The sequence below is a fragment of the Salmo salar genome, chromosome ssa15 (genome assembly GCF_905237065.1).
Source record: "Salmo salar chromosome ssa15, Ssal_v3.1, whole genome shotgun sequence".
Taxonomy (NCBI): Eukaryota; Metazoa; Chordata; class Actinopteri; order Salmoniformes; family Salmonidae; genus Salmo; species Salmo salar.
In genome coordinates, this window is record NC_059456.1 from 87,892,176 (window position 1) to 87,917,214 (window position 25,039).

Genomic DNA, 25,039 nt, shown 5'->3' on the forward strand with positions numbered 1-25,039 from the left:
TCCATTACATTTTAGATAACATTCAGTTTAGAAAATAATGTATAAAATGAATAAATGCCTTACCTTTGCTGAGGCAAACACTTGCATCCACTGACAGATCTCTGGTCAGTGGGACGGAGCCCATTACTTCTTGGACCATGGCTGTTGTGATCAAGGCTGTTGCAGAGACAGTTTCAACGCTTGTCTTAGTACCCTTCAGCTTTGACATCACCCAGCCGGGGATGGAGCGAAGAGACTTTTGGCTTGAGCCAGAGGCAGGGTGTTGAGAAGGTTGAGATTCATCTTGGGAAGCATTTAAACCCAAACATTTCTGAGGTAGGTTCCCTACCGACGTCTTCACAAAATCCAAAACAAGTTGTTTCTGAAGGTCCTCCTTCCCAGGGCATGATTTCTTGAAAGCCATCTGTGAATTACTGATTGCCAAGCTCAGTATATTGGTGCTGCTGGAATCTAGCATTACCTGCTGGGCCTTTTCAATGAGCACAGTCTCAGACAAGAAGTGAATCGAATCCTTAGAGAGGACGTTTGCTGTCTCCACAATGGCGTGATACAAATTAGTTGTTATAGGCCTAACATCAGCAACCATACATTCGAGCTCTAGAGAACTGCTGCATCTAGTCTCTGCAATAATTAAGGAACTAATGTCAGCCACTCTTTGTTCAACAAAGCAGCTGGAGGCACCTTGTTCTGGCTGTTGATCCACGTTCCTGGTGATCAGTAGCTCGAGGTTATGGATTAGAGAGTCCAAAAACTGTTTTGCAAGTGCCTCCCTGGACCCTTTCAACTCGCATGTTGGCAGTCCCTTCTTGATGTTCACCAAGATCCGGCTCAGGATCTCTTTTGCACTGGTTACTACACTGTGTTGACTAAATCCAATGTCGCTTTCAGTGTTGAGGAGCAGTTGTACGGTGAACATTTCCTTCAATTTAGCCTGGACCATTTGAAGGATAATGTCAGAAACCAATTGGACTTGCTCCCAAAAGAGTGTAGGGTCTGTGAGAGTATTTAAAAAATCCTTGTTGGCATCAATTACAGTCCGCACACCCTCCAAGATGATATCTACCACACCAAAGGCTGCCTCACCAGTGTTGTGTGGGAGCTTTATAGAGGGCTCCAGTGGCATGCTTTGTTCATCAAGCTTCTCAAGTGATCCCCCTTGGTAAATGGTGCAGATTTTGGAATCAAAAAGTGTGGTGATCTCATTTACAGTGTTTACCATGATCTGGCTCACTGCCATTGAGGCTATTTTATGGAATTCCATATTTTTTGATTGGTCCCAAATTGTAGATGGAATGTCTCCAAGGTCAACAACCTCCTTTCTTGACATTGACGGCTGAGGTGACTGAACCACTTGTCTCTCCTGTTCCAGGTCACTGAACTCTCTGTTAAAGTCAGGTGTGGAATAACAGTAGGAGCACAGCTTCATCAAGCTTGAGCAAGACTGGTCTATGGATGAGGTGGATGACAATAGAAGCTTGGATTTTGAGTATGGCATTGTGTCCTGGAGAAATTCCATGGATTTGGATGTTCCGGGTTGTTTGTCAGGCTGGGGGCTAAATGATTTGATCTTCAATGTCATGTCTTTGATTCTGTCAGACACAGCATGTAGAAAGCTACACAGTTGGCTATTAACGGAATCCTGTCCTTCTGTAGTATCCCTTGTGCATTCCTTTCCACAGAGATGAATCATGGCATCAATGACAGAAACAATAACCTGTGCTGTGGCATGAGGCAACTTCGATTCCAGTATCCTCTGCAATTCTACAGGGACACTGGGAAACACCTTTCCTGTCAGCTCAGGGAACAACGGAAGCAACTTCACAGAGACAACGCAAAGCATCTCTCTGGCAACTTGGCGGCTTCTGCTACATGTTGCTTGCAGGAGGACATAAGAGAGGGCAGCGTTGATGTCCCTTATTGCCACCTCAAAGATATCAGAGCTCACAGTCTTGGATGAACTCACTGCTTTCAACAGATTGTCATCTCTAAGCTCTGACAGGAGAATTATGTTGCTTACTGACTCATCAATCTCAGACTGAATGCACTGATAGACGTTTTCTTGCGACCCACCTAACAGAACTACTACTGGTTCCACCAACAGTTTACTTCCATTCCTACTTGGCCTGGACCTGTTTGATCCACAGGGCAACTCACCGTGTTCATCGTCAACCTCATCCAACAAAGCACTCTTAGATCTGCTGCTGAAATATCAAGATAGACATTGAAACATGCTATAATGTCATTTATGACATACACAAGATAATTTACCAAAACAAATGTTGCTTGCTCACTTTGTTTGTTCTGTGAGCATAGCAATGAGTTGAGAATTTTTGCTTGCTTTCATCTACATATAGGGATATATAGGGCAGAAGTTTTTTATTTTTTATTTAACCTTTATTTAACCAGGAAGGGCTCATTGAGATTTAAAATCTCTTTTTCAAGAGCGTCCTGGCCAAGATAGGCAGCGCCAAGTCATTACAAAAATGACAGACAAACAACATGAAAAACTACAAGTAATCTAGTAAGAACCATAGAATTCACAAGAGTATAACAAAATCAAAAACAGCAAATTAAAAACATTGACATGTCAGGGAATCAGTCTCAAGATCATTCATCAGTGATTTAAATATACCAATCGGGACAAGTTCTTCCAGTTTAAAAGTATTTTGTAAGGCGTTCCAAGACGATGGCGCAGAGTACATAAAAGCCCTTTTACCAAATTCAGTTCAGACATTTGGAACAGTTAGCAGGATAAAGTCCCGCGAACGAAGAGAGTACCCACCACATTTCTGAACAATAAAAATGCCCAAATAAAAAGGTAGTAAACCCAAAATGGCTTTGTAAATAAAAGTATACCAGTGACTGAGCCTACGAGTGACTAGAGAAGGCCAGCCAACCCTGGTATACAAAGTGCAGTGGTGCGTAAGGGTTTTGCAATTTAAAATGCATTTCAAAGTGCCATGGTAAAGGGTGTCAATTGATCTCAAACACTGAGCGGAAGCGTTCATATATAAAATATCCCCATAGTCTAGTAAAGGCATAAATGTAGCTGATACTAGCCTCCTTCTGGCTTCAAAAGAAAAACAAGCCTTATTTCTAAAATAAAATCCTAATTTCAGCTTCAATTTTTTTGTAAGTTGTTGAATATGCATTTTAAAAGAGAGGCCATCATCAATCAAAATTCTAAGATATTTATATGAGGTTACAACCTCAATCTCCTTGCCCTGACAGGTAGTTATAGGTGAAAGGTTCAGAGGTCTATTTCTTGCTTTAGAAAACACCATTAGTTTAGTTCTGTCAGTATTGAGGATAAGCTTCAATTGACACAAGGTATGTTGAACAGTATAAAAAGCAGTTTGCAAGTTCTGGAAGCTTTTGTAAGAGATGAAGCACAACAGTAAATAACAGTATCATCAGCATAAAAATGAAGTTGTGCATTTTGGACATTTTTGTCTAAATTATTTATATAAATAGTGAATAAGAGAGGACCAAGTACAGAGCCTTGGGGCACACCATTAAAGACAGACAATTTAACAGACCTAAGCCCATCAAATTGAGTGCACTGAGTTCTATCAGACAGATAGTTAACAAACCATGCAACTGCATGCTCTGAAAGACCTACACTCGACAATCTCTGCCTTAGTATAGCATGATCAACTGTATCAAAAGCCTTAGAGAGATCAATAAAAAGTGAGACACAATGCTGTTTTTTGTCAAGAGCTTCAGTGATATCATTTAAAACCTTCATGGCTGCTGTAATTGTGCTATGCTTCTTCCTGAAACCCGATTGGTACATTGATAAAATAGAGTTAGTATATAAAACTATTTTAGCTGTTCACTCACAAGTTGTCTAAAGAATCTTTGGCATGTTCAAACTCGAGCTCTTTTGTTCAAATTCTTTTTTCAGTTGAGCAATATTGACTTTGACAGATTTTTTATGAACAAGCAGAGATTGGGGGGGACATGTAAAGTGTTAGTCCCATGTTTCATGATCCCCAAAATGTTCCATATGCGCAAAAAGCTTATTTCTCTCAAATTTTCTGCACAAATTTGTTTACATATCTGTTAGTCAGCATTTCTTCTTTGCCAAGATGATCCATCCACCTGACAAGTGTGGCATATCAAGAAGCTGATTAAACAGCATGATCCTTACACAGGTGCACCTTGTGCTGGGGGCAATAAAAGGAAGGCCACTCTAAAATGTGCACAATGCCACAGATGTCTCAAGTTTTGAGGGAGTGTGCAATTGGCATGCAGGAATGTCCAACAGAGCTGTTTCCAGAGAATTTAATGTTCATTTCTCTACCAACATCATTTTAGAGAATTTGGCAGTACGTCCAATCTGCCTCCCAACCACAGACCACATGTATTGCGTCATGTGGGTGAGCAGTTTGCTGATGTCAACGTTGTGAACAGAGTGCCCCATAGTGGTCGTGGGGTTATGATATGGGCAGGCATAAGCTACGGACAACGAACACAATTGCATTTTATCGATGCAATTTGAATGCACAGAGATACCGTGACGGCCCATTTTTTCAAAGGCATCTGTGACCAGTACGGAGAAGAAATGAATGCATTCACTACTGTAAGTCGCTCTGGATAAGAGCGTCTGCTAAATTACTAAAATGTCAAATGTAAATGTAATATAAATGACCAACAGATGCATATCTCTATTCAAAGTCGTGAAATCCATAGATTATGGCCTAATGAATTCATTTAAATTGACTGATTTCCTTATATGAATTGTAACTCAGTAAAATCTTTGAAATTGTTGCAATCGAACCCACAGCCCTAGCATTGCAAGCGCCATGCTCTACCAACTGAGCCACATCATCACATCACCAAAAACTCCTTGACGTCTACAGGTACAAACCTAGATGACCAGCCTATGTACAATACACTAATGTCCAAGTGGTTTGTAAGGATGGTAAATTAATACTGCACACAAAGTTGTTGTTTTCCATGTTATTTGATCAAGAAAAAAATTTAATTTGATGTTTGTGTCCTTGCCCATAACTTTGCACCTTTTGATGTACATTTTTGAAGACAGGGTTTTGTTGTTTCTGGATTCCATTAGAATGACAAATCCCAGAGAAAGGTTTGAGCCCTGAATGCTGATTGCCTGACAGCCGTGGTATATCAGACCGTATACCATGGGTATGACAAAACACTTATTTTTACTGCTCTAATTCCATTGGTAAACAGTTTATAATAGCAATAAGGCATCTCGGGGGTTTGTGATACATGGCCAATATACCACGGCTAAGGGCTGTGTCCAGGCACTCTGTGTTGCACCGTGCATAAGAACAGCCCTTAGTCATGGTATATTGGCCATATACCACACACCCTCTGGCCTTATTGCTTAATTATACAACTACCTTTTTTGCCAAAGCAGAGATGCTGACTTTTTTTTTTTTGCCTGCGCTACAGATGTCTACAGTGCATTCGGAAAGTATTCAGACGCCTTCCCTTTTTCCACATTTTGTTACGTTACAGCCTTATTCTAAAATTGATTAAATAAAATCCTCATCAATCTACACACAATACCCCATAATGACAAAGCAAAAGCCGCTTTTTTGATTTTTGTAATTATATATATATTTTTTCAAATGTAATGAAGTATTCAGACCTTATGCTATGACACTCGAAACTGAGCTCAGGTGCGTCCTGTTTCCATTACTGATAAACCTTGACATGTTTATACAACTTGATTGGAGTCCACCTGTGGTAAATTCAATTGATTGGACATGATTTGGAAAAGCACACACCTGTCTATATAAGATCCCACAGTTGACAGTGCATGTCAGAGCAAAAACAAAGCCATGAGGTTGAAAGAATTGTCTGTAGAGCTCCATGACAGGATTGTTTTCGAGGCACAGATCTGGGGAATGGTACAAAGAAATGTCTGCAGCATTGAAGGTCCCCAAGAACACAGTGGCTTCCATCATTCTTAAATGGAAGAAGTTTGAAACACCCAAGATTCTTCCTAGAGCTGGCCGCCCGGCCAAACTGAGCAATCAAAGAAGGGCCTTGGTCGGGGAGGTGACCAAGAACCCAATGGTCACTCTGACAGACCTCCAGAGTTCCTCTGTGGAGATGGGAGAACCTTCCAGAAGGACAACCATCTCTGCAGCACTCCACCAATCAGGCCTTCATGGTAGAGTGGTTAGACAGAAGCCACTCCTCAGTAAAAGGCAAGACAGCCCGCTTGGATTTTGCCAAAAGGCACTTAAAGTACTCTCAGACCATGAGAAACAAGATTCTCTGGTCTGATGAAACCAAGATTGAACTCTTTGGCCTGAATGCCAAGCGTCACGTCTGGAGGAAACCTGGCACCATCCCTACGGTGAAGCATGGTGGTGGCAGCATCATACTGTGGGGTTGTTTTTCAGCAGCAGGGACTGGGAGACTAGTCAGGATCGAGGAAAAGATGAATGGTTGAAAGTACATAGAGATCCTTGATGAAAACCTGCTCCAGAGTGCTCAGGAACACAGACTGGGGCAAAGGTCCACCTTCCAACAGGACAACGACCCTAAGCACACAGCCAAGATAACGCAGGAGTGGATTCCCGGACAAGTCTCTGAATGTCCTTGAGTGACACAGCAGAGCCCGGACTTGAACCAGATCTAACATTTCTGGAGAAACCTGAAAATAGCTGTGCAGCAACACTCCCCATCCAACCTGACAGAGCTTGAGAGGATCTGCAGAGAAGAATTGTAGAAACTCCCCAAATACAGATATACCAAGTCTGTAGCGTCTTACCCAAGAAGACTTTAGGCTGTAATCACTGCCAAACGTGCTTCAACAAAGTACTGAGCAAAGGGTCTGAATACTTGTGTAAATGTGATATTTCCGGGGGGGTTTTCATCAAAAAACCTGTTTTCGCTTCATCATTATGGAGTATTGTGTGTAGTATGATGAGGCAAAAAAAACGATTTAATCAATTTTAGAATAAGGCTGTAACAAAATGTGGAACAAATTCAAAGGGTCTGAATACTTTCCGAATACACTGTCTATATTGGTACGCTAATCCTACTGAAGGCCCAGTGCAAAACTTTTGCCCAGTTTTTTTTCTTCTAATTTTTATATATTTTGAATATGTACAGTACCAGTCAAAAGTTTGGACACACCTACTCATTCAAGGGTTTTTCTATATTTTTACTATGTTCTACATTGTAGAATAATAGTGAAGACATCAAAACTATGAAATAACACATATGGAATCATGTAGTAACCAAAAAAGTGTTTGGTTCAAATCAAAATATATTTTAAATCGAAGATTCTTCAAAGTAGCCACCCGTTGCCTTAATGACAGCTTCCCTGCTATATTGTGGATAAAGAGTGACCTGTCTAACAGAACACAGAGGGTGTTCTTTAATGGAAGCCTATCCAACATAATCCAGGTATAATCAGGAAAGCTGTCTAGACCCATTACTTTTTTCAATCTTTACTAACGACATGCCACTGGCTTTGAGTAAAAGCAGTGTGTCTATGTATGCGGATGACTCAACACTGTACAGTCGTGGCCAAAAGTTTTGAGAATGACAGAAATATAAATTTTCACAAAGTCTCCTGCCTCAGTTTGTATGATGGCAATTTGCATATACTCCAGAATGTTATGAAGAGTGATTAGATGAATTGCAATTAATTGCAAAGTCCCTCTTTGCCATGCAAATTAACTGAATCCCCAAAACACATTTCCACTGCATTTCAGCCCTGCCACAAAAGGACCAGCTGACATCATGTCAGTGATTCCCTCGTTAACACAGGTGTGAATGTTGACGAGGTCAAGGCAAGATCACTCTGTTATGCTGATTGAGTTCCAATAACAGACGCGAAGCTTCAAAAGGAGGTTGGTGCTTGGAATCATTGTTCTTCCTCTGTCAAACATGGTTACCTGCAAGGAAACACGTTCCGTCATCATTGCTTTGCACAAAAAGGGCTTCACAGGCAAGGATATTGCTGCCAGTAAGATTGCACCTAAATCAACCATTTATCGGATCATCAAGAACTTCAAGGAGAGCAGTTCAATTGTTGTGAAGAAGGCTTCAGGGCGCCCAAGAAAGTCCAGCAAGCGCCAGGACCGTCTCCTAAAGTTGATTCAGCTGCGGGATCGGGGCACCACCAGTACAGAGCTTGCTCAGGAATGGCAGCAGGCAGGTGTGAGTGCATCTGCACCCACAGTGAGGCGAAGACTTTTGGAGGATGGCCTGGTGTCAAGAAGGGCAGCAAAGAAGCCACTTCTCTCCAGGAAAAACATCAGGGACAGACTGATATTCTGCAAAAGGTACAGGGATTGGACTGCTGAGGACTGGAGTAAAGTCATTTTCTCTGATGAATCCCCTTTCCGATTGTTTGGGGCATCCGGTAAAAAGCTTGTCCGGAGAAGACAAAGTGAGCGCTACCATCAGTCCTGTGTCATGCCAACAGTAAAGCATCCTGAGACCATTCATGTGTGGGGATGCTTCTCAACCAAGGGAGTGGGCTCACTCACAATTTTGCATAAGAACACAGCCATGAATAAAGAATGGTACCAACACATCCTCCGAGAGCAACTTCTCCCAACCATCCAGGAACAGTTTGGTGACAAACAATGCCTTTTCCAGCATGATGGAGCACCTTGCCATAAGGCAAACGTGATAACTAAGTGACTCGGGGAACAAAACATCGATATTTTGGGTCCATGGCCAGGAAACTCCCCAGACCATGAATCCCATTGAGAACTTGTGGACAGTCCTCAAGAGGTGGGTGGACAAACAAAGAAAAACACAAATTCTGACAAACTCCAAGCATTGATTATGCATGAATGGGCTGCCACCAGTCAGAATGTGGCCCAGAAGTTAATTGACAGCATGCCAGGGCGGATTGCAGAGATCTTGAAAAAGAAGGGTCAACACTGCAAATATTGACTCATTGCATCAACTTCATGTAATTGTCAATAAAAGCCTTTGACACTTATGAAATGCTTGTAATTATACTTCAGTATTCCATAGTAACATCTGACAAAAATATCTAAAGACACTGAGGCAGCAGACTTACTGAAAAATGTATATTTGTGTCATTCTCAAAACTTTTGGCCACGACTGTACATTTCAGCTACTACAGCGACTGAAAGGACTGCAACACTTAACAAATATCTGCAGTTAGTTTCAGAATGGGTGACAAGGAATAAGTTAGTCCGAAATATTTCTAAAACTAAAAGCATTGCATTTGGGACAAATCATTTACTAAACCCTAAATCTCAACTAAATCTTGTAATGAATAATGTGGAATTTGAGCAAGTTGAGGTGACGAAACTGCTTGGAGTAACCCTGGATTGCCTTCTTAACAGCACTATCAACAAGGCAGATCCTACAGGCCAATTGGCTCAGAACAAGGCAGCACAGCTGGCCCTAAGATGTACACAGAGAGCTAACATTAATAATATATATATATTTTTTTTAATTTCACCTTTATTTAACCAGGTAGGCTAGCTGAGAACAAGTTCTCATTTACAACTCCGACCTGGCCAAGATAAAGCACAGCAGTTCGACACATACAACAACACATGGAATAAGTTACACATGAAATAAACAAACATACAGTCAATAATACAGTAGAAAAAAGAAAAATCTATATACAGTGAGTGCAAATGAGGTAAGATAAGGGAGGTAAGGCAATAAATAGGCCATGGTGGTGAAGTAATTACAATATAGCAATTAGACAGTGGAATGGTAGATGTGCAGAAGATGAATGTGCAAGTAGAGATACTGGGGTGCAAAGAAGCAAGATAAATAAATACAGTATGGGGATGAGGTAGTTGGATGGACTGTTTACAGATGGGCTATGTACAGGTGCAGTGATCTGTGAGCTGCTCTGACAGCTGGTGCTTAAAGCTAGTGAGGGAGATATGGGTCTCCAGCTTCAGTGATTTTTGCAGTTCGGTCCAGTCACTGGCTGCAGAGAACTGGAAGGAAAGGTGGCCAAAGGAGGAATTGGCTTTGGGGGTGACCAGTGAGATATACCGGCTGGAGCGCGTGCTACGGGTGGGTGCTGCTATGGTGACCAGTGAGCTGAGATAAGGCGGGGCTTTACCTAGCAGAGACTTGTAGATGACCTGGAGCCAGTGGGTTTGGCGATGAGTATGAAGCGATGGCCAGCCAATGAGAGCGTACAGGTCGCAGTGGTGGGTAAAACATGGGGCTTTGGTGACAAAACGGATGGCACTGTGATAGACTGCATCCAATTTGTTGAGTAGAGTATTGGAGGCTATTTTATAGATGACATCGCCGAAGTCGAGGATTGGTAGGATGGTCATTTTTACGAGGGTATGTTTGGCAGCATGAGTGAAGGATGCTTTGTTGCGAAATAGGAAGCCGATTCTAGATTTAATTTTGGATTGGAGATGCTTAATGTGAGTCTGGAAGGAGAGTTTACAGTCTAGCCAGACACCTAGGTATTTGTAGTTGTCCACATATTCTAAGTCAGAACCGTCCAGAGTAGTGATGCTGGACGGGCGGGCAGGTGCGGGCAGTGATCGGTTGATTAGCATTCCTTTAGGTTTACATGCATTTAAGAGCAGTTGGATTCCACGGAAGGAGAGTTGTATGGCATTGAAGCTCGTCTGGAGGTTAGTTAACACAGTGTCCAAAGAAGGGCCAGAAGTATACAGAATGGACCTTGAGTGTGGCTGAGGAGCACCCATGACCAGCTCTGAAACCAGATTGCATAGCGGAGAAGGTACGGTGGGATTCGAAATGGTCGGTAATCTGTTTGTTGACTTGGCTTTCGAAGACCTTAGAAATTCAGGATAGGATAGATATAGGTCTGTAGCAATTTGGGTCTAGAGTGTTTCCCCCTTTGAACAGGGGGATGACCGCGGCAGCTTTGGGAATCTCAGATGATATGAAAGAGAGGTTGAACAGGCTAATAATAGGGGTTGCAACAATTTCGGCAGGTAATTTTAAAAAGAGAGGGTCCAGATTGTCTAGCCCGGCTGATTTGTAGGGGTCCAGGTTTTGCAGTTCTTTAAGAACATCAGCTATCTGGATTTGGGTGAAGGAGAAATGGGGGAGGCTTGGGCGAGTTGCTGTGGGGAGTGCAGGGCTGTTGACCGGGGTAGGGGTAGCCAGGTGGAAAGCATGGTCAGCCGTAGAAAAATGCTTATTGAAATTCTCAATTATGTGGATTTATCGGTGGTGACAGTGTTTCCTAGCCTCAGTGCTGTGGGCAGCTGGGAGGAGGTGCTCTTATTCTCCATGGACTTTACAGTGTCCCAGAACCTTTTTGAGTTTGTGCTACAGGATGCAAATTTCTGCTTGAAAAAGCTAGCCTTAGCTTTCCTAACTGCCTGTGCATATATGTTCCTGACTTCCCAGAAAAGTTGCATATCACGGGGGCTATTCGATGCTAATGCAGTACGCCACAGGATGTTTTTGTGCTGGTCAAGTGCAGTCAGGTCTGGAGTGAACCAAAGGCTATGTCTGTTCCTGGTTCTACATTTTTTTAAAGGGGCATGCTTATTTAAGATGGTGACGAAGGCACTTTTAAAGAATGACCAGGCATCCTCTACTGACGGGATGAGGTCAATATCCTTCCAGGATACCCGGGCCAGGTCGATTAGGAAGGCCTGCTCGCTGAAGTGTTTTAGGGAGAGTTTGATAGTGATGAGGGGTGGTCGTTTGACCGCAGACCCGTTACGGATGCAGGCAATGAGGCAGTGATTGCTGAGATCTTGGTTGAAAACAGCAGAGGTATATTTGGAGGGCAAGTTGGTTAGGATGATATCTATGAGGGTATGGATTTGGGGTTGGACCTGGTGGGTTCATTGATCATTTGTGAGAGATTAAGGGCATCAAGCTTAGATTGTAGGATGGCCGGCGTGTTAAGCATGTCCCAGTTTAGGTCACCTAGCAGCACTAGTTCTGAAGATAGATGGGGGGCAATCAGTTCACATATGGTGTCCAGGGCACAGCTGGGGGCAGAGGGTGGTCTATAGCAAGCAGCAACAGTGAGAGACTTGTTTCCACTTAAAGTGGAGGAGAGATTGACTTCATCACTACTTGTATTTGTGAGATGTATTGACATGTTGAATGCACCGAGCTGTCTGTTTGAACTACTGGCACCCATGCATACCCCACAAGACATGCCACCAGAGGTCTCTTCACAGTCCCCAAGTCCAGAACAGACTATGGGAGGCGCACAGTACTACATAGAGCCATGCGTACATGGAACTCTTTTTCACATCAAGTAACTCATGCAAGCAGTCAAATTAGATTTGAAAAAAATACACCTTATGGAATAGCGGGGACTGTGAAGCAACACAAACATTGGCACAGACACATGCATACAAACACACGATAACATACGCACCATACACACACGTACACATTCATTTTGTGTTGTAGATATGTGGTAGTAGAGTAAGAACCTGAGGGCACACACTTAATGTGTTGTGAAATCTGTTGTGAATGTATTATAATGCTTTTAAAATGGTATAACTGCTTTAATTTTGCTGGACCCCAGGAAGAGTAGCTGCTCTCTGTGTACATTAATGTTAGCTCTCTGTATACATCTAAGGGCCAGCCGTGCTGCCCTGTTCTGAGCCAATTGCAATTTTCCTAAGTCCCTCTTTGTAGAACCTGACCACATGACTGAACAGTAGTCCTGGTGTGACAAAACTAGGGTCTGTAGGACCTGCCTTGTTGATAATGCTGTTAAGAAGGCAGAAGAGCCCTTTATTATGGACAGACTTCTCCCCATCTTAGCTAATGTTGTATCAATATGTTTTGACCATGACAGTTTACAATCTGTGGCAGCAGCTAATGGGGATCCATAATAAATACAATTCAGATAACAGCAGAGTAACAGTACAGTCAATGTCCTGACATGTGACACTTAACACAGGTCAAAGTTCTTACCACTGACCATAGAGTACTATTACGTTCAAAATACCTTGATGGAAAGGGACAGATCACAACTGAGCATTCCTCTGTTCGTGAGCAGCTGGAGGGGGTCGACAATATTGAAGATCCGTTAGTGGTGATGATTTCCCAGGTCAGGTCCAGGGCAGGCTTCACAGCAGTCCCAACGGCCTCTTTCACCCACAGTAGGATGGTGTTGCAGGTCTCATTAAAGTCCTCTCTTGTCATCTTTTTTTACACAGAGGGGCAAGAAAAGTCAGATTTTTTTATTTTATTTGAGGTAATGTGAATGCCAAAAATATTTAGCACTTTGTCTTTTGACATGTCTCCTGAAACTACATTACCAAAGAGATTTTTACAATATACTGTAATAGTATATGAGTAACAACAATTGAGGGATTTGATGGTGAGGAAGACCACAGTTGAAGTCAGAAGTTTACATACACCTTAGCCAAATACATTTAAACTCAGTTTTTCACAATCCCTGACATTTAATCCTAGTAAAAATGCCCTGTCTTAGGTCAGTTAGGATCCCCACTTTATTTTAAGAATGTGAAATGTCAGAATAATAGTAGAGAGAATGATTTATTTCAGCTTTTATTTCTTTCATCACATTCCCAGTGGGTCAGAAGTTTACATACACTCAATTAGCATTTGGTAGCATTGCCTTTAAATTGTTTAACTTGGGTCAAACGTTTCAGGTAGCCTTCCACAAGCTTCCCACAATAAGTTGGGTGAATTGTGGCCCATTCCGCCTGACAGAGCTGGTGTAACTGAGTCAGGTTTGTAGGCCTCCTTGCTCGCACACACTTTTTTAGTTCTGCCCACAAATGTTCTATAGGATTGAGGTCAGGGCTTTCTGATGGCCACTCTAATACCTTGACTTTGTTGTCCTTAAGCCATTTTGCCACAACTTTGGAAGTATGCTTGGGATCATTGTCCATTTGGAAGACCCATTTGTGACCAAGCTTTCACTTCCTGACTGATGTCTTGAGATTTTGCTTCAATATAACCACATCATTTTCCATCCTCATGATGCCATCTATTTTGTGAAGTGCACCAGTCCCTCCTGCAGAAAAGCACCCCCACAACATGATGCTGCCACCCCCGTGCGTCACAGTTGGGATGGTGTTCTTCGGCTTGCAAGCCTACCCCCTTTTACTCCAAACATAACGATGGTCATTATGGCCAAATAGTTCTATGTTTGTTTCATCAGACCAGAGGACATTTCTCCAAAAAGTACGATCTTTGTCCCCATGTGCAGTTGCAAACCATAGTCTGCCTTTTTTATGGCGGTTTTGGAGCAGTGGCTTCTTCCTTGCTGAGCGGCCTTTCAAGTTATGTCGATATAGGACTCGTTTAACTGTGGATATAGATACTTTTGTACCTGTTTCCTCCAGCATCTTCACAAGGTCCTTTGCTGTAGTTCTGGGATTGATTTGCACTTTTCGCACCAAAGTACCTTCATCTCTAGGAGACAGAAAACGTCTCCTTCCTGAGCGGTATGACGGCTACGTGGTCCCATGGTGTTTATACTTGTGTACTATTGTTTGTACAGATGAACGTGGTCCCTTTAGGCTTTTGGAAATTGCTTTCAAGTATGAACCAGACTTGTCTACAAATTTTTTTCTGAGGTCTTGGCTGATTTTCCCATGATGTCAAGCAAAGAGGCACTGAGTTTGAAGGTAGGCCTTGAAATACATCCACAGGTACACCTCCAATTGACTCAAATTATGTCAATGACAGTCAACTTAGTGTATGTAAACTTCTGACCCACTGGAATTGTGATACAGTGAATTATAAGTGAAATTGTAATGCGTCTGTGTGTAGCTGGTGAGATGAGTCAGGCGCAGGACAGCAGATATGAGTAATGAAAGCAATTTTACTCAATAATATAACAATACACGTCGTATAAATACAAGGCCACAAATACGGAACGCAATACAATAAACAATTACTCACAAACAAACATGGGGGAACAGAGTGTTAAATAATTAACAAGTAATTGGGGAATTGAAACCAGGTGTGTAAGACAAAGACAAAACAAATGGAAAATGAAAAGTGGATCGGCGATGGCTAGAAGGCTGGTGACGTCGACCGCCGAATGCCGCCCGAAGAAGGAGAGGGACCGACTTTGGCGGAAGTTGTGACAGAAATAATCTGTCTGTAAACAATTGTTGGAAAAATGACTTGTGTAATGCACAAAGTAGATGTCCTAACCGACTTGCCAAAACTATAGTTTGTTAACAAGAAATTTGTGGAGTGGTTGAAAAACAGGTTTTAATGACTCCAACCTAAGTGTATGTAAACTTCCCACTTCAACTGTATGTTGAATGAACAGGAGGCTGGTGGAAAGAGCTCTATGAAGTAGGCTTGGGCGATAATACCATTTACCCTGTATGGTACAGAAATGGTATGACAACGAGTCTGGTGGGAGGAGCTATAAGAGGACGGGCTCATTGCAATGGCTGGAATGGAATAAATGGAACGGTGTCAAACATGATTTCCATATGTTTGATGTATTTGATATCGTTCCATCTTTCCATTCTAGCCATTACAATGAGCTCGTCCTCCTATAGTTCCTCCCACCAGCCTCTTCTGGTGGAATAAAGAGAAAATAATCTTACATTGCCTGGCATCTCCCCTTGTATGGACTGCCACTGCCTGAAACAAATGTCAATTGAAATGTGTTCCAATTTGATTTAAATGTAGATTGAGTAATATGACGTAAACATGAGCAGTGGCACAACTTCCGACACAAAGACAGTGCGAAACAATGTTGCAGGAGAGAGAGCGAGAGAAGCTAATTCCAGTGCACATATGCAGATGCTTAATAGTATCTGTATTTGAGTGCTGATGAGTGCAACCTCATGCTTCGCCATCTCTCTGCAATATCTTTGGTTGCCTTTGGTCACGTCATAAATCAAATCAAATAATACAACAGGTGTAGACCTTACAGTGAAATGCTTACTTACAAGCCCTTAACCAGCAATGCAGTTTTAAGAAAATCCCCCCAAAAAGAAAGAGATAAGAATAACAAATAATTAAAAAGCAGCAGTAAATAACAATAGTGGGACGATATACAGGGGGTACCGTTACAGAGTCAATGTGTCAATATGCGGGGTCACCGTTGTCGAGGTAATTGAGGAAATTATGTACATGCAGGTAGGGTTATTAAAGTGGCTATTCATAGATAATAACAGAGAGTAGCAGCAGTGTGGGGGGGGGGCAATGCAAATAGTCTGGGTAGCCATTTGATTAGCTGTTCAGGAGTCTAATGGCTTGGGGGTAGAAGCTGTTAAAAAGCCTCTTGGACCTAGACTTGGTGCACCGGTACCGCTTTCTGTGTGGTAGCAGAGAGAACAGTCTATGACTAACGTGGCTGGAGTCTTTGACAATTTTTTGGGCCTTCTCTGACACCACCTGGTATTAAGGTCCTGGATGGCAGGAAGCTTGGTCCCGGTGATGTACTGGGCCATATGCACTACCCTCTGTAGTGCCTTGCTGTCGGAGGCCGAGCAGTTGTGTCATGCACTGACCATAGTAAGAGGTTATTTTCTATGGTAGAGTAGGTCAGGGCGTGACAGGGGGTGTTTTGTGTTTTTCTATGTTTTGGTTTTCTATGTTTAAGTTGTAGTTTTTTCTATTTCTATGTTTTTTTGGGGGGGGTTGATCTCCAATTGGAGGCAGCTGGTCCTCGTGGTCTCTAATTGGAGATCATATTTAAATAGGGGTATTTCTTCCTGGGTTTTGTGGGTTATTATATTTTGAGTAGTGTTTGTTTCTCTCTGCGTCACAGTTTGTTGTTTTGTCAAATTCAGCTATTTATGTATTGCAAAGTTTCACGGATTAAATCAAATGTGGAACTACAACCACGCTGCACTTTGGTCTGCTCCTTTCGACAGCCGTGACAAGTTGCCACACCAGGCAATGATGCAACCCGTCAGGATGCTTTCGATGGTGCAGCTGTAGAACCTTTTGAGGATCTGAGGACATATGCAAAATCTTTTCAGTCTCCTGAGGGGGAATAAGTTTTGTTGAGCCCTCTTCACGACTGTCTTGGTGTGCTTGGACCATGTTCGTTTGTTGGTGATGTGGACGCCAAGGAACTTGAAGCTCTCAACCTGCTCCACTACAGCCCCGTCGATGAGAATGGGGGCGTGCTCGGTCCTCCTTTTCCTGTAGTCCACAATCATCTCCTTTGTCTTGATCACGTTAAGGGAGAGGTTGTTGTCCTTGCACCACACGGTCAGGTCTCTGACCTCCTCCCTATTGGCTGTCTCATCATTGTCGGTGATCAGGCCTACCACTGTGGTGTCATCAGCAAACTTAATGATGGTGTTGGAGTCATGCCTGGCCGTGCAGTCATGAGTGAACAGGGAGTACAGGAGGGGAATGAGTACGCACCCCTGAGGGGCCCACGTGTTGAGGATCAGCGTGGCGGATGTGTTGTTAGCTACCCTTACCACCTGGGGGCGGGCCGTCAGGAAGTCCAGGATCCAGTTGCAGAGCGAGGTGTTCAGTCCCAGGGTTCTTAGCTTAGTGATGAGCTTTGAGGGCACTATGGTGTTGAACGCTGAGCTGTAGTCAATGAATAGCATTCTCACACAGGTGTTCCTTTTGTCCAGGGGGGAAAGGGCAGTGTGGAGTGCAATAGAGATTGCATCATCTGCGGTATGCAAATTGGAGTGGGTCTAGGGTTTCTGGGATAATGGTGTTGATGTGAGCCATGACTAGCCTTTCAAAGCACTTCATGGCTACAGACGTGAGTGCTACGGGTCAGTAGTCATTTAGGCAGGTTACCTTAGTGTTCTTGGGCACAGGGACTATGGTGGTCTGCTTGAAACATGTTGGTATTACAGACTCAGACAGGGAGAGGTTGAGAATGTCAGTGAAGACACTTGACAGTTGGTCAGCACATGCTCGGAGTACACGTCCTGGTAATCCGTCTGGCCCAGCGGCCTTGTGAATGTTGACCTGTTTAAAGGTCTTACTCACATATCGCTGGTCAATATAAATCTTTCAAATGGCTGTGTTCCAGATCTACAACAGAGCCATAGATTTCTACATAGCCTATATAAAGCTCTGATCATATGGCATTTCCATTGCACAGATGATCAGATCTCACAACGCCTAGAGAAGTGTTGAATATTACTGCACGGTTGGAACTAGAAGCACAAGCATTTCGCCACACTTGCATTAACATCTGCTAACCATGTGTATGTGACAAATAACATTTGATTTTATTTGAAAGTCTAAGGATCCACTTCAATATGATTCATCCTGAGACATTAAACACTTCTCCAGGCATTGTGAGATCTGATAATGTGTGCAATGCAACTGCAATACAGCCAGAGCCATATCAATCTATGGCTCTGTTGTAGGCCTAATGTGCATATGCACTTCATAAATTGACAACTGCAGGGGATCTGTCGACATCATACCAACCCTGAACCACAAAGGATATGTAAAAAATACCTTACTTGTCAGATAGACCCTTAGTGACATTGAACCCAGCAGGTGTTGGACTGGTTGCTCCGACAGCCAGAGTTGATTTCTTCCCTGTCTTCTGGAACCAAACCAACTCTGTAAGCCCAAAAATAAAGTTGATTAGATGTTTAATCTTTACAGTGTAACAAGTACTTGACAAAGGCTTTAACAACGAGTCCAAGTATCAACCCACTGGTACACATGTGATTTCAACGTCTAGTTTTGATTTACATTTGGTTGAGTTGTCAACTAACGTGAATTCAACGTGAAATCAACAGGCTAAAAGTTGTCTGAAAAAAAATGAAATTCTCTTGCACTGATTTTCAAATCCAATCAGTTTTCCACTTTGATTCAACATCATCACATTAAATGTTTTGGTTGAAATGAAGTGGAAACAACGTTGATTCAACCAGTTTTTGCTCATTGGGAAATGTATGTTCCAGTATTTATGCTGCAGTAGTTTATGTGTCGGGGGCTAGGGTCAGTCTGTCACATCTGGAGTATTTCTCTTGTCTTTTCCGGTGTCCTGTGTGAATTTAAATATGCTCTCTCTAATTCTCTCTTTCTCTTTCTTTCTTTCTCTCTCTCGGAGGACCTGAGCTCTAGGACCATGCCTCATCACCTGGCTTGATGACTCCTTGCTGTCCCCAGTTACCTGGCCGTGCTGCTGCTCCAGTTCCAACTGTTCTGCCTGCAGCTATGGAACCCTGACCTGTTCACCGGACGTGCTACCTGTCCCAGACCTGTTGTCCCAGACCTGCTGGAACCCTGACCTATTCACCGGACGTGCTACCTGTCCCAGACCTGCTGTTTTCAACTCTCTAGAGACAGCAGGAGCGGTAGAGATACTCTCAAAGATCGGCTATGAAAAAGCCAACTGACACTTACTCTTGTGTTACTGACTTGTTGCACCCTCGACAACTACTATGATTATTATTATTTGACAATGCTGGTCATTTATGAACATTTGAACATCTAGGCCATGTGCTGTTATAATCTCCACCCGGCACAGCCAGAAGAGGACTGGCCACCCCTCATAGCCTGCTTCCTCTCTAGGTTTTTTCCTAGGTTTTGGCCTTATATAAATAAATTCATAAGAACCTAATCTATGGATTGTATCATGGCTCAGGCTAAGACCCAGATGCAGACACAAGGGGCAGGCAAAAGGTACGTCAAGGCAGGCAAAGAGTTGTAATCCAAATCAGAGTCAGGCAGGTATAGGGCGGCAGGCAGGATCAGGGTCAGGGTCAGGACATGCAGAAAGGTCAGAACTGGGAGGACTAGGAAAAACAAAAACTAGAGCACATGAAACACGGGAACACGGTGGTAGGACTTGATGGGATAAGATGTACTGGCAACAGACAAACTGAAAACGCAGGTATAAATACACGGGATAATGGGGGAAGATGGGAGACAACTGGTGGAGGATGGAGACAAGCACAAAGACAGGTCAAACAGATTAAGGTGTGACAGATTTCACATGACTGGGAATACAGATATGCATCTGCTGGTCACAGATATCTTAAAAAAAGGTAGGGACGTGGATCAGAAAACCCCTTGTACAGCGCGACACATCTCTTTTGCACAGAGTTGATCAGGCTGTTGATTGTGGCCTATGGAATGTTGTCCCACTCCTCTTCAGTGGCTGTGCGAAGTTGCTGGATATTGGCGGGAACTGGAACACGCTGTCGTACACAGTGATACAGAGCATCCCAAACATGCTCAATGGGTGACATGTCTGGTGAGTATGCAGGCCATGGAAGAACTGGGCCATTTTCAGCTTCCAGGAATTGTTTACAGATTCTTGCATTATCATGCTAAAACATCAGGTGATGGTGGCGGATGAATGGCATGACAATGGCCTCAGGATATTGTCACGATATCTTTGTGCATTCAAATTGCCATCCATAAAATGCAATTGTGTTCGTTTTCTGTAGCTTATTCCTGCCTGCCCATACCATAACCCCTCCGCCACCATGGGACACTGTTCACAACGTTGACATCAGAAAATCGCTCGCACCCCACGACGCCATACACGCCATCTGCCCGGTACAGTTGAAACCATGATTCATCCATGAAGAGTACACTTCTCCAGCGTGCCAATGGCCATCGAAGGTCAACATTTGCCACTGAAGTCGGTTACGACGCCGAACTGCTGTCAGGTCTAGACCCTGGTGAGGACGACGAGCACGCAGATGAGCTTCCCTGAAACGGTTTCCTGACCATTTGTGCAGAAATTCTTCGGTTGTGCAAACACAGTTTCCCCAGTCTGGGTGGCTGGGCTCAGATGATCCCGCAGGTGAAAAAGACGGTTGTGGTCCTGGGCTGGGGTGGTTACACTTGATCTGCAGTTGTGAGGCCGGTTGGACGTACTGACAAATTCTCTAAAACAACGTTGGAGGTGGCTTATAGTAGAGCAATTAACATTGGCAACAACTCCGGTGGACATTCCTGCATTCAGCATGCCAATTGCACGCTTCCTCAAAACTTGAGACATCTATGGCATTGTGCTGTGTGACAAAACGTCACATTTTAGAGTGGCCTTTTATTGTCACCAGTACAAGGTGCACCTGTGTAATGATCATGCTGTTTAATCAGCTTCTTGATATGCCACACCTGTCAGGTGGATGGATTCTCTTGGCAAAGGAGAAATGCTCACTAACAGGGATGTAAACAAACTTGTGCACAACATTTTAGAGAAATAAGCTTTTTGCCTATGGAACATTTCTGGGATCTTTTATTTCAGCTCATGAAACCAACACTACATGTTGCGTTTTATTTTTTTTCTTCAGTTTACCAAACTGGTACTCAAGTATTTCCTTACTATACAAAATCTGTTTCATAGTTGTGTAAGACGCCCAAACTGAAAAAACACCATCAATTTGCCTATTTAACCCTTGGCCTATAGGTCTAAATTGAAATGTTACTAACAGAATAAATATAAAAAGCATATGCATAAGCATGGTAGTATTTGAAAGGGAACAGTTTGCAGATTTAGGGAAAATTTGGACCAAAGATGAGGACACAACAGTTCACCTGACACAAGACTTTAGATTTTATATTTATTTTACTTTTCGCTACATTTGTTGATAACAAAATCTGAAAATAACATTCAATAACATGATGAGAATATTCCTGGAAAATGTGGAGTAGGTGCAACATGACAAAAAAATGGGTTTGAGTGAGAGGACTAACTGGTGTCTCCAAGTGGACACACACACTTCTCCAAAAAGTGCAAAGTTCCTAAGTAATTTCAATGCACTTTTATCGCTCAAAGGAACTGGAGCAAACACACTTGTAGTTGTTTTGAACACAACCTTGTATCCCCGCCATCATACAATTACTGTTGTTGTTTACGCAATAAAAAAAACAGCCCATGGGTCAGGTGGGCATCATTTGAAATCTTGTTCTATTGCCAACATGACTAGCTAAGTTATAAAATACGATCTTACAGTGTTAGGCTTTCACAGGGCAATTCAGAGAAACAAATCATAATTTTGATGCGCATTGAAAGGAGTCATGCATGCATTCAGGTACGTGTTCCACAGCAAATTGGCTTCACAATAGACAAACATAGGCTCATTCTGTTCAGAACAACCCAGGGTATGACGTCATGTCATCTTGTAACTACATCAAACATAGTGATCATAAACGTTGACACTGTATATGACATGAGTTTTATGATATGGAAATGTGAAGTGCACATTTGGACTCAGAGGTGTTTGACTTGCTTGAAGGACATCAAAGCAATGTTTATTATAATCCTCAACTTCCAAAATACATTGAGCCCTCTTAATTTACAGCATTTCCCTCACTCAGACAATGAAAAAGGTGCAAACATTGCACAATTAGCGGGAGGGATGGGGGAAACTTTGTTGTGTGCAGTGCTCAAGTTCAGAAAGGCTGTCAGTCAAAATCCATTCAGCGCTGTGAAGCTTAGAACCTGAGCTCTGACGGAATTTATAGCATTTTACTGAATAGCCACTGCGTTGCAATTTAAGCGACTATCAGTGCCCAAATCAGCCATTTTCAACCCATATATGGGTACGAGTCTTAAGGGCTACCAACTTCTAAGTGTTTCAAACCTATCTTCTGTTGTTTCTCCAGCAAGTATCGGTTGTAGGTGTTGTTGCTGATCGAAGAGGAGATGTCTCTCCTACTGACCGATGTCATCTCCACACTCCGAACGATCACCTCAGGGTAGGTCAACGTGGCCTGTGAACATAATTGTATTTCCTATACCCTTATTAAATAAAATAATGTGTCCCAAATGGCACCCTATTCCCCTATTTGGCCCTGGTCAAAAGAAGTGCACTAAATAAGGAATAGAGTGCCATTTGGGATCCATCCTAACAACAACAACAAAAAAGATTATCCTGCCATGGACTTAAAAGCATCCTCTATGTAGAATCTTCAGTATAGGTGGGTCTCAGCTGAATATAGGCCTAATGGTATGATGCATCGTTGTAACAGATGTTAACAGACTGCATGGAAAGCATGCTAGCATACAGCAACCTCACCTGCATGGCACGGCGGCTGCTACGCCTTAGACTATTACGCTGTAGATGAAGAGAAGAGAGAATGGATTGCATATGTGAAATAAATTATCTACTACAGTTTAGAAAAAAGGGTTCCAAAAGGGTTCAACTCCAAGTTTAATTATGGATACACCATACTGCTAAATGTAAATATTAATCAGATAATGCAATTCTAGTTCAGTCCCAGATAGAACACGTTATTGTTTCTAGCTGGAACCCAGTATAGAGTTTTTCATTAGAGGGTTCTCACTACATAGAACCAGAAAGGGTTCCCATCAAATAATCCCCTTAAATGTATTCCAAATAGGTTCTACATAGCAGCAAAACGGTTCTCCTACAAGGACAAACCAAAGAACCTTTATGGTTCTTCAAAAAATAGTTCTACATAGCATGACAAAAACATTCCCCTACACTGGCCTAAAGGGACAAATCAAAGAACCCTCTATGGGTCTTAAAAAATTGGTTCTACATTGCACCAAAAACGGTTCCCATACAGCAACAATATCAATCAAAGACCCCTTATGCTTCTTTCATTTGTCCTTGTATGGAAATCATAGAACCCTCTAAGTTAGATCTAGTTGTGGATGGTTATACATAGAACCTTCATAAAAGGTTATCCAAAGGGTTCTCCTACAGGGGCAAATTAATAACCCTTTTTTTTGGTAGGCTTCTATTCTAACTAGCAACTTTTTTTGAACATGATCAATGGTCTACACACAGCGAAAGAAAACGTAGCCCCCTCAATTGGTTTCTATGGAAAGCCAGCGACAGATTTGCCTCCCACCCAGCGGCATCGAAGGCGCAGCTAGCTACCGACCGCAACTACTGCCGCACGTGCTGGTCATTTTTCTCTTCCGCTTGAGAAATATATTTTCACTTGAAAACGAATAGAGGCAGCAGCGTTTTCGCGGACTGTCTGTATGCGGCTTAATAAGGACATAATCTGCTAAACGTATCATAAAACATTAATAGGCATATGGCGACTAAATTGATTGCAGTCGAAAAGTCCGTTGGCATTATTATGGACTGGATATTTGGCTATGGGATATTTTATAGTAGAGAAACACAGGATTTACTTTGTTCTTCTGTCCGATCATAATTGTCGAGACGGTGGAGTATGATCTAGGGGTGTACTGAGTAGGATGGCTGGCTGGTAAGATGTCTGCTGATCGAATGCCTCATGACCTGTCTTGTAGAAAATGATGACCGTATGATTAGCCATTGTCTGACATTGAAAACAACTTAATCTCATACGTCACAATAGAGACACGGATGACGTAACAGCACGGTTTAGCGCACGGCTAATGAAACGTTGGGTGGTCGTCATCGCAGGATCCCGTCCAATAACACAAATAGCACGTTTTAGGCCTAATTCAAATCCATATTAACATTTATAAATACGCTCACCCAGTGTCAGCTCATTTAAATTACAACTCTATGCAGCGTTAAGCAATGAAATCTAATGTTTTACTTGCTCCAGAAAAACTTTTTCAAACCCTGCAAAAGTAAATAGCCTACACGTCGTTCCTGCACAAATGTAGGGTAGCTAACAAAAACGTATTGGACATTGCAAAATTAGGCCAAGAAAGAGTGTTGCAGGAAAACTTTCCAATGGTTTATTATGGTCAGACAAGCAGACTGGAAGTAGCCTGCGTTAACGTATTCAAGATGAATTATTACACCCGTCTCACCTGGAATTACAGAAGCAAACTTCTCCAAGTATGGTCAGCAGAGGGTACTATAAACGCGTGCCGTCACACAATGTCGCACTACACTACAATATATGGGATAATTAACCCTCAAAGTGAAACATGGGATACCCCACCTCTGTTTTGGTAAAAACAGGAGAAATGTAACCCCTCTCAAATTCAGACAGGGCTGTGGATGCAAGGACTCAATGATATCAAAATCATCGTTTTAACCATGTTTTGAGGCTATATAGTGTTTGTTTACATTTCACATTGTTTAAAAACATTGGTGTAAAACACCCTTATATTTTCGGTTCTGATGGGGTATGACAGTTGAAATAAGTTCATGAGGAATATTTACAAGTTATATTCTTCAAGAATCAATGGGCATATATCATGAATGTATCAGTAGATGTAGCA

At 42.5% G+C, this 25,039-nt stretch overlaps 1 protein-coding gene across 1 annotated transcript; it reads right to left on the reverse strand.

Annotated features, from left to right (window-relative positions):
- Positions 1 to 22: 22 nt before the first annotated feature.
- On the reverse strand, positions 23 to 24,418 carry LOC123727317 (uncharacterized). Its single transcript, XM_045696104.1, has 7 exons — positions 24,008 to 24,418; positions 22,914 to 22,952; positions 22,479 to 22,608; positions 18,387 to 18,489; positions 15,531 to 15,567; positions 12,935 to 13,131; positions 23 to 2,201 (listed from the first exon to the last, which is right to left on the reverse strand). Exons 1-7 carry the CDS (start codon positions 24,026 to 24,028, stop codon positions 23 to 25), a joined length of 2,706 nt encoding a protein of 901 aa, XP_045552060.1. The 5' UTR covers positions 24,029 to 24,418.
- Positions 24,419 to 25,039: the final 621 nt, after the last annotated feature.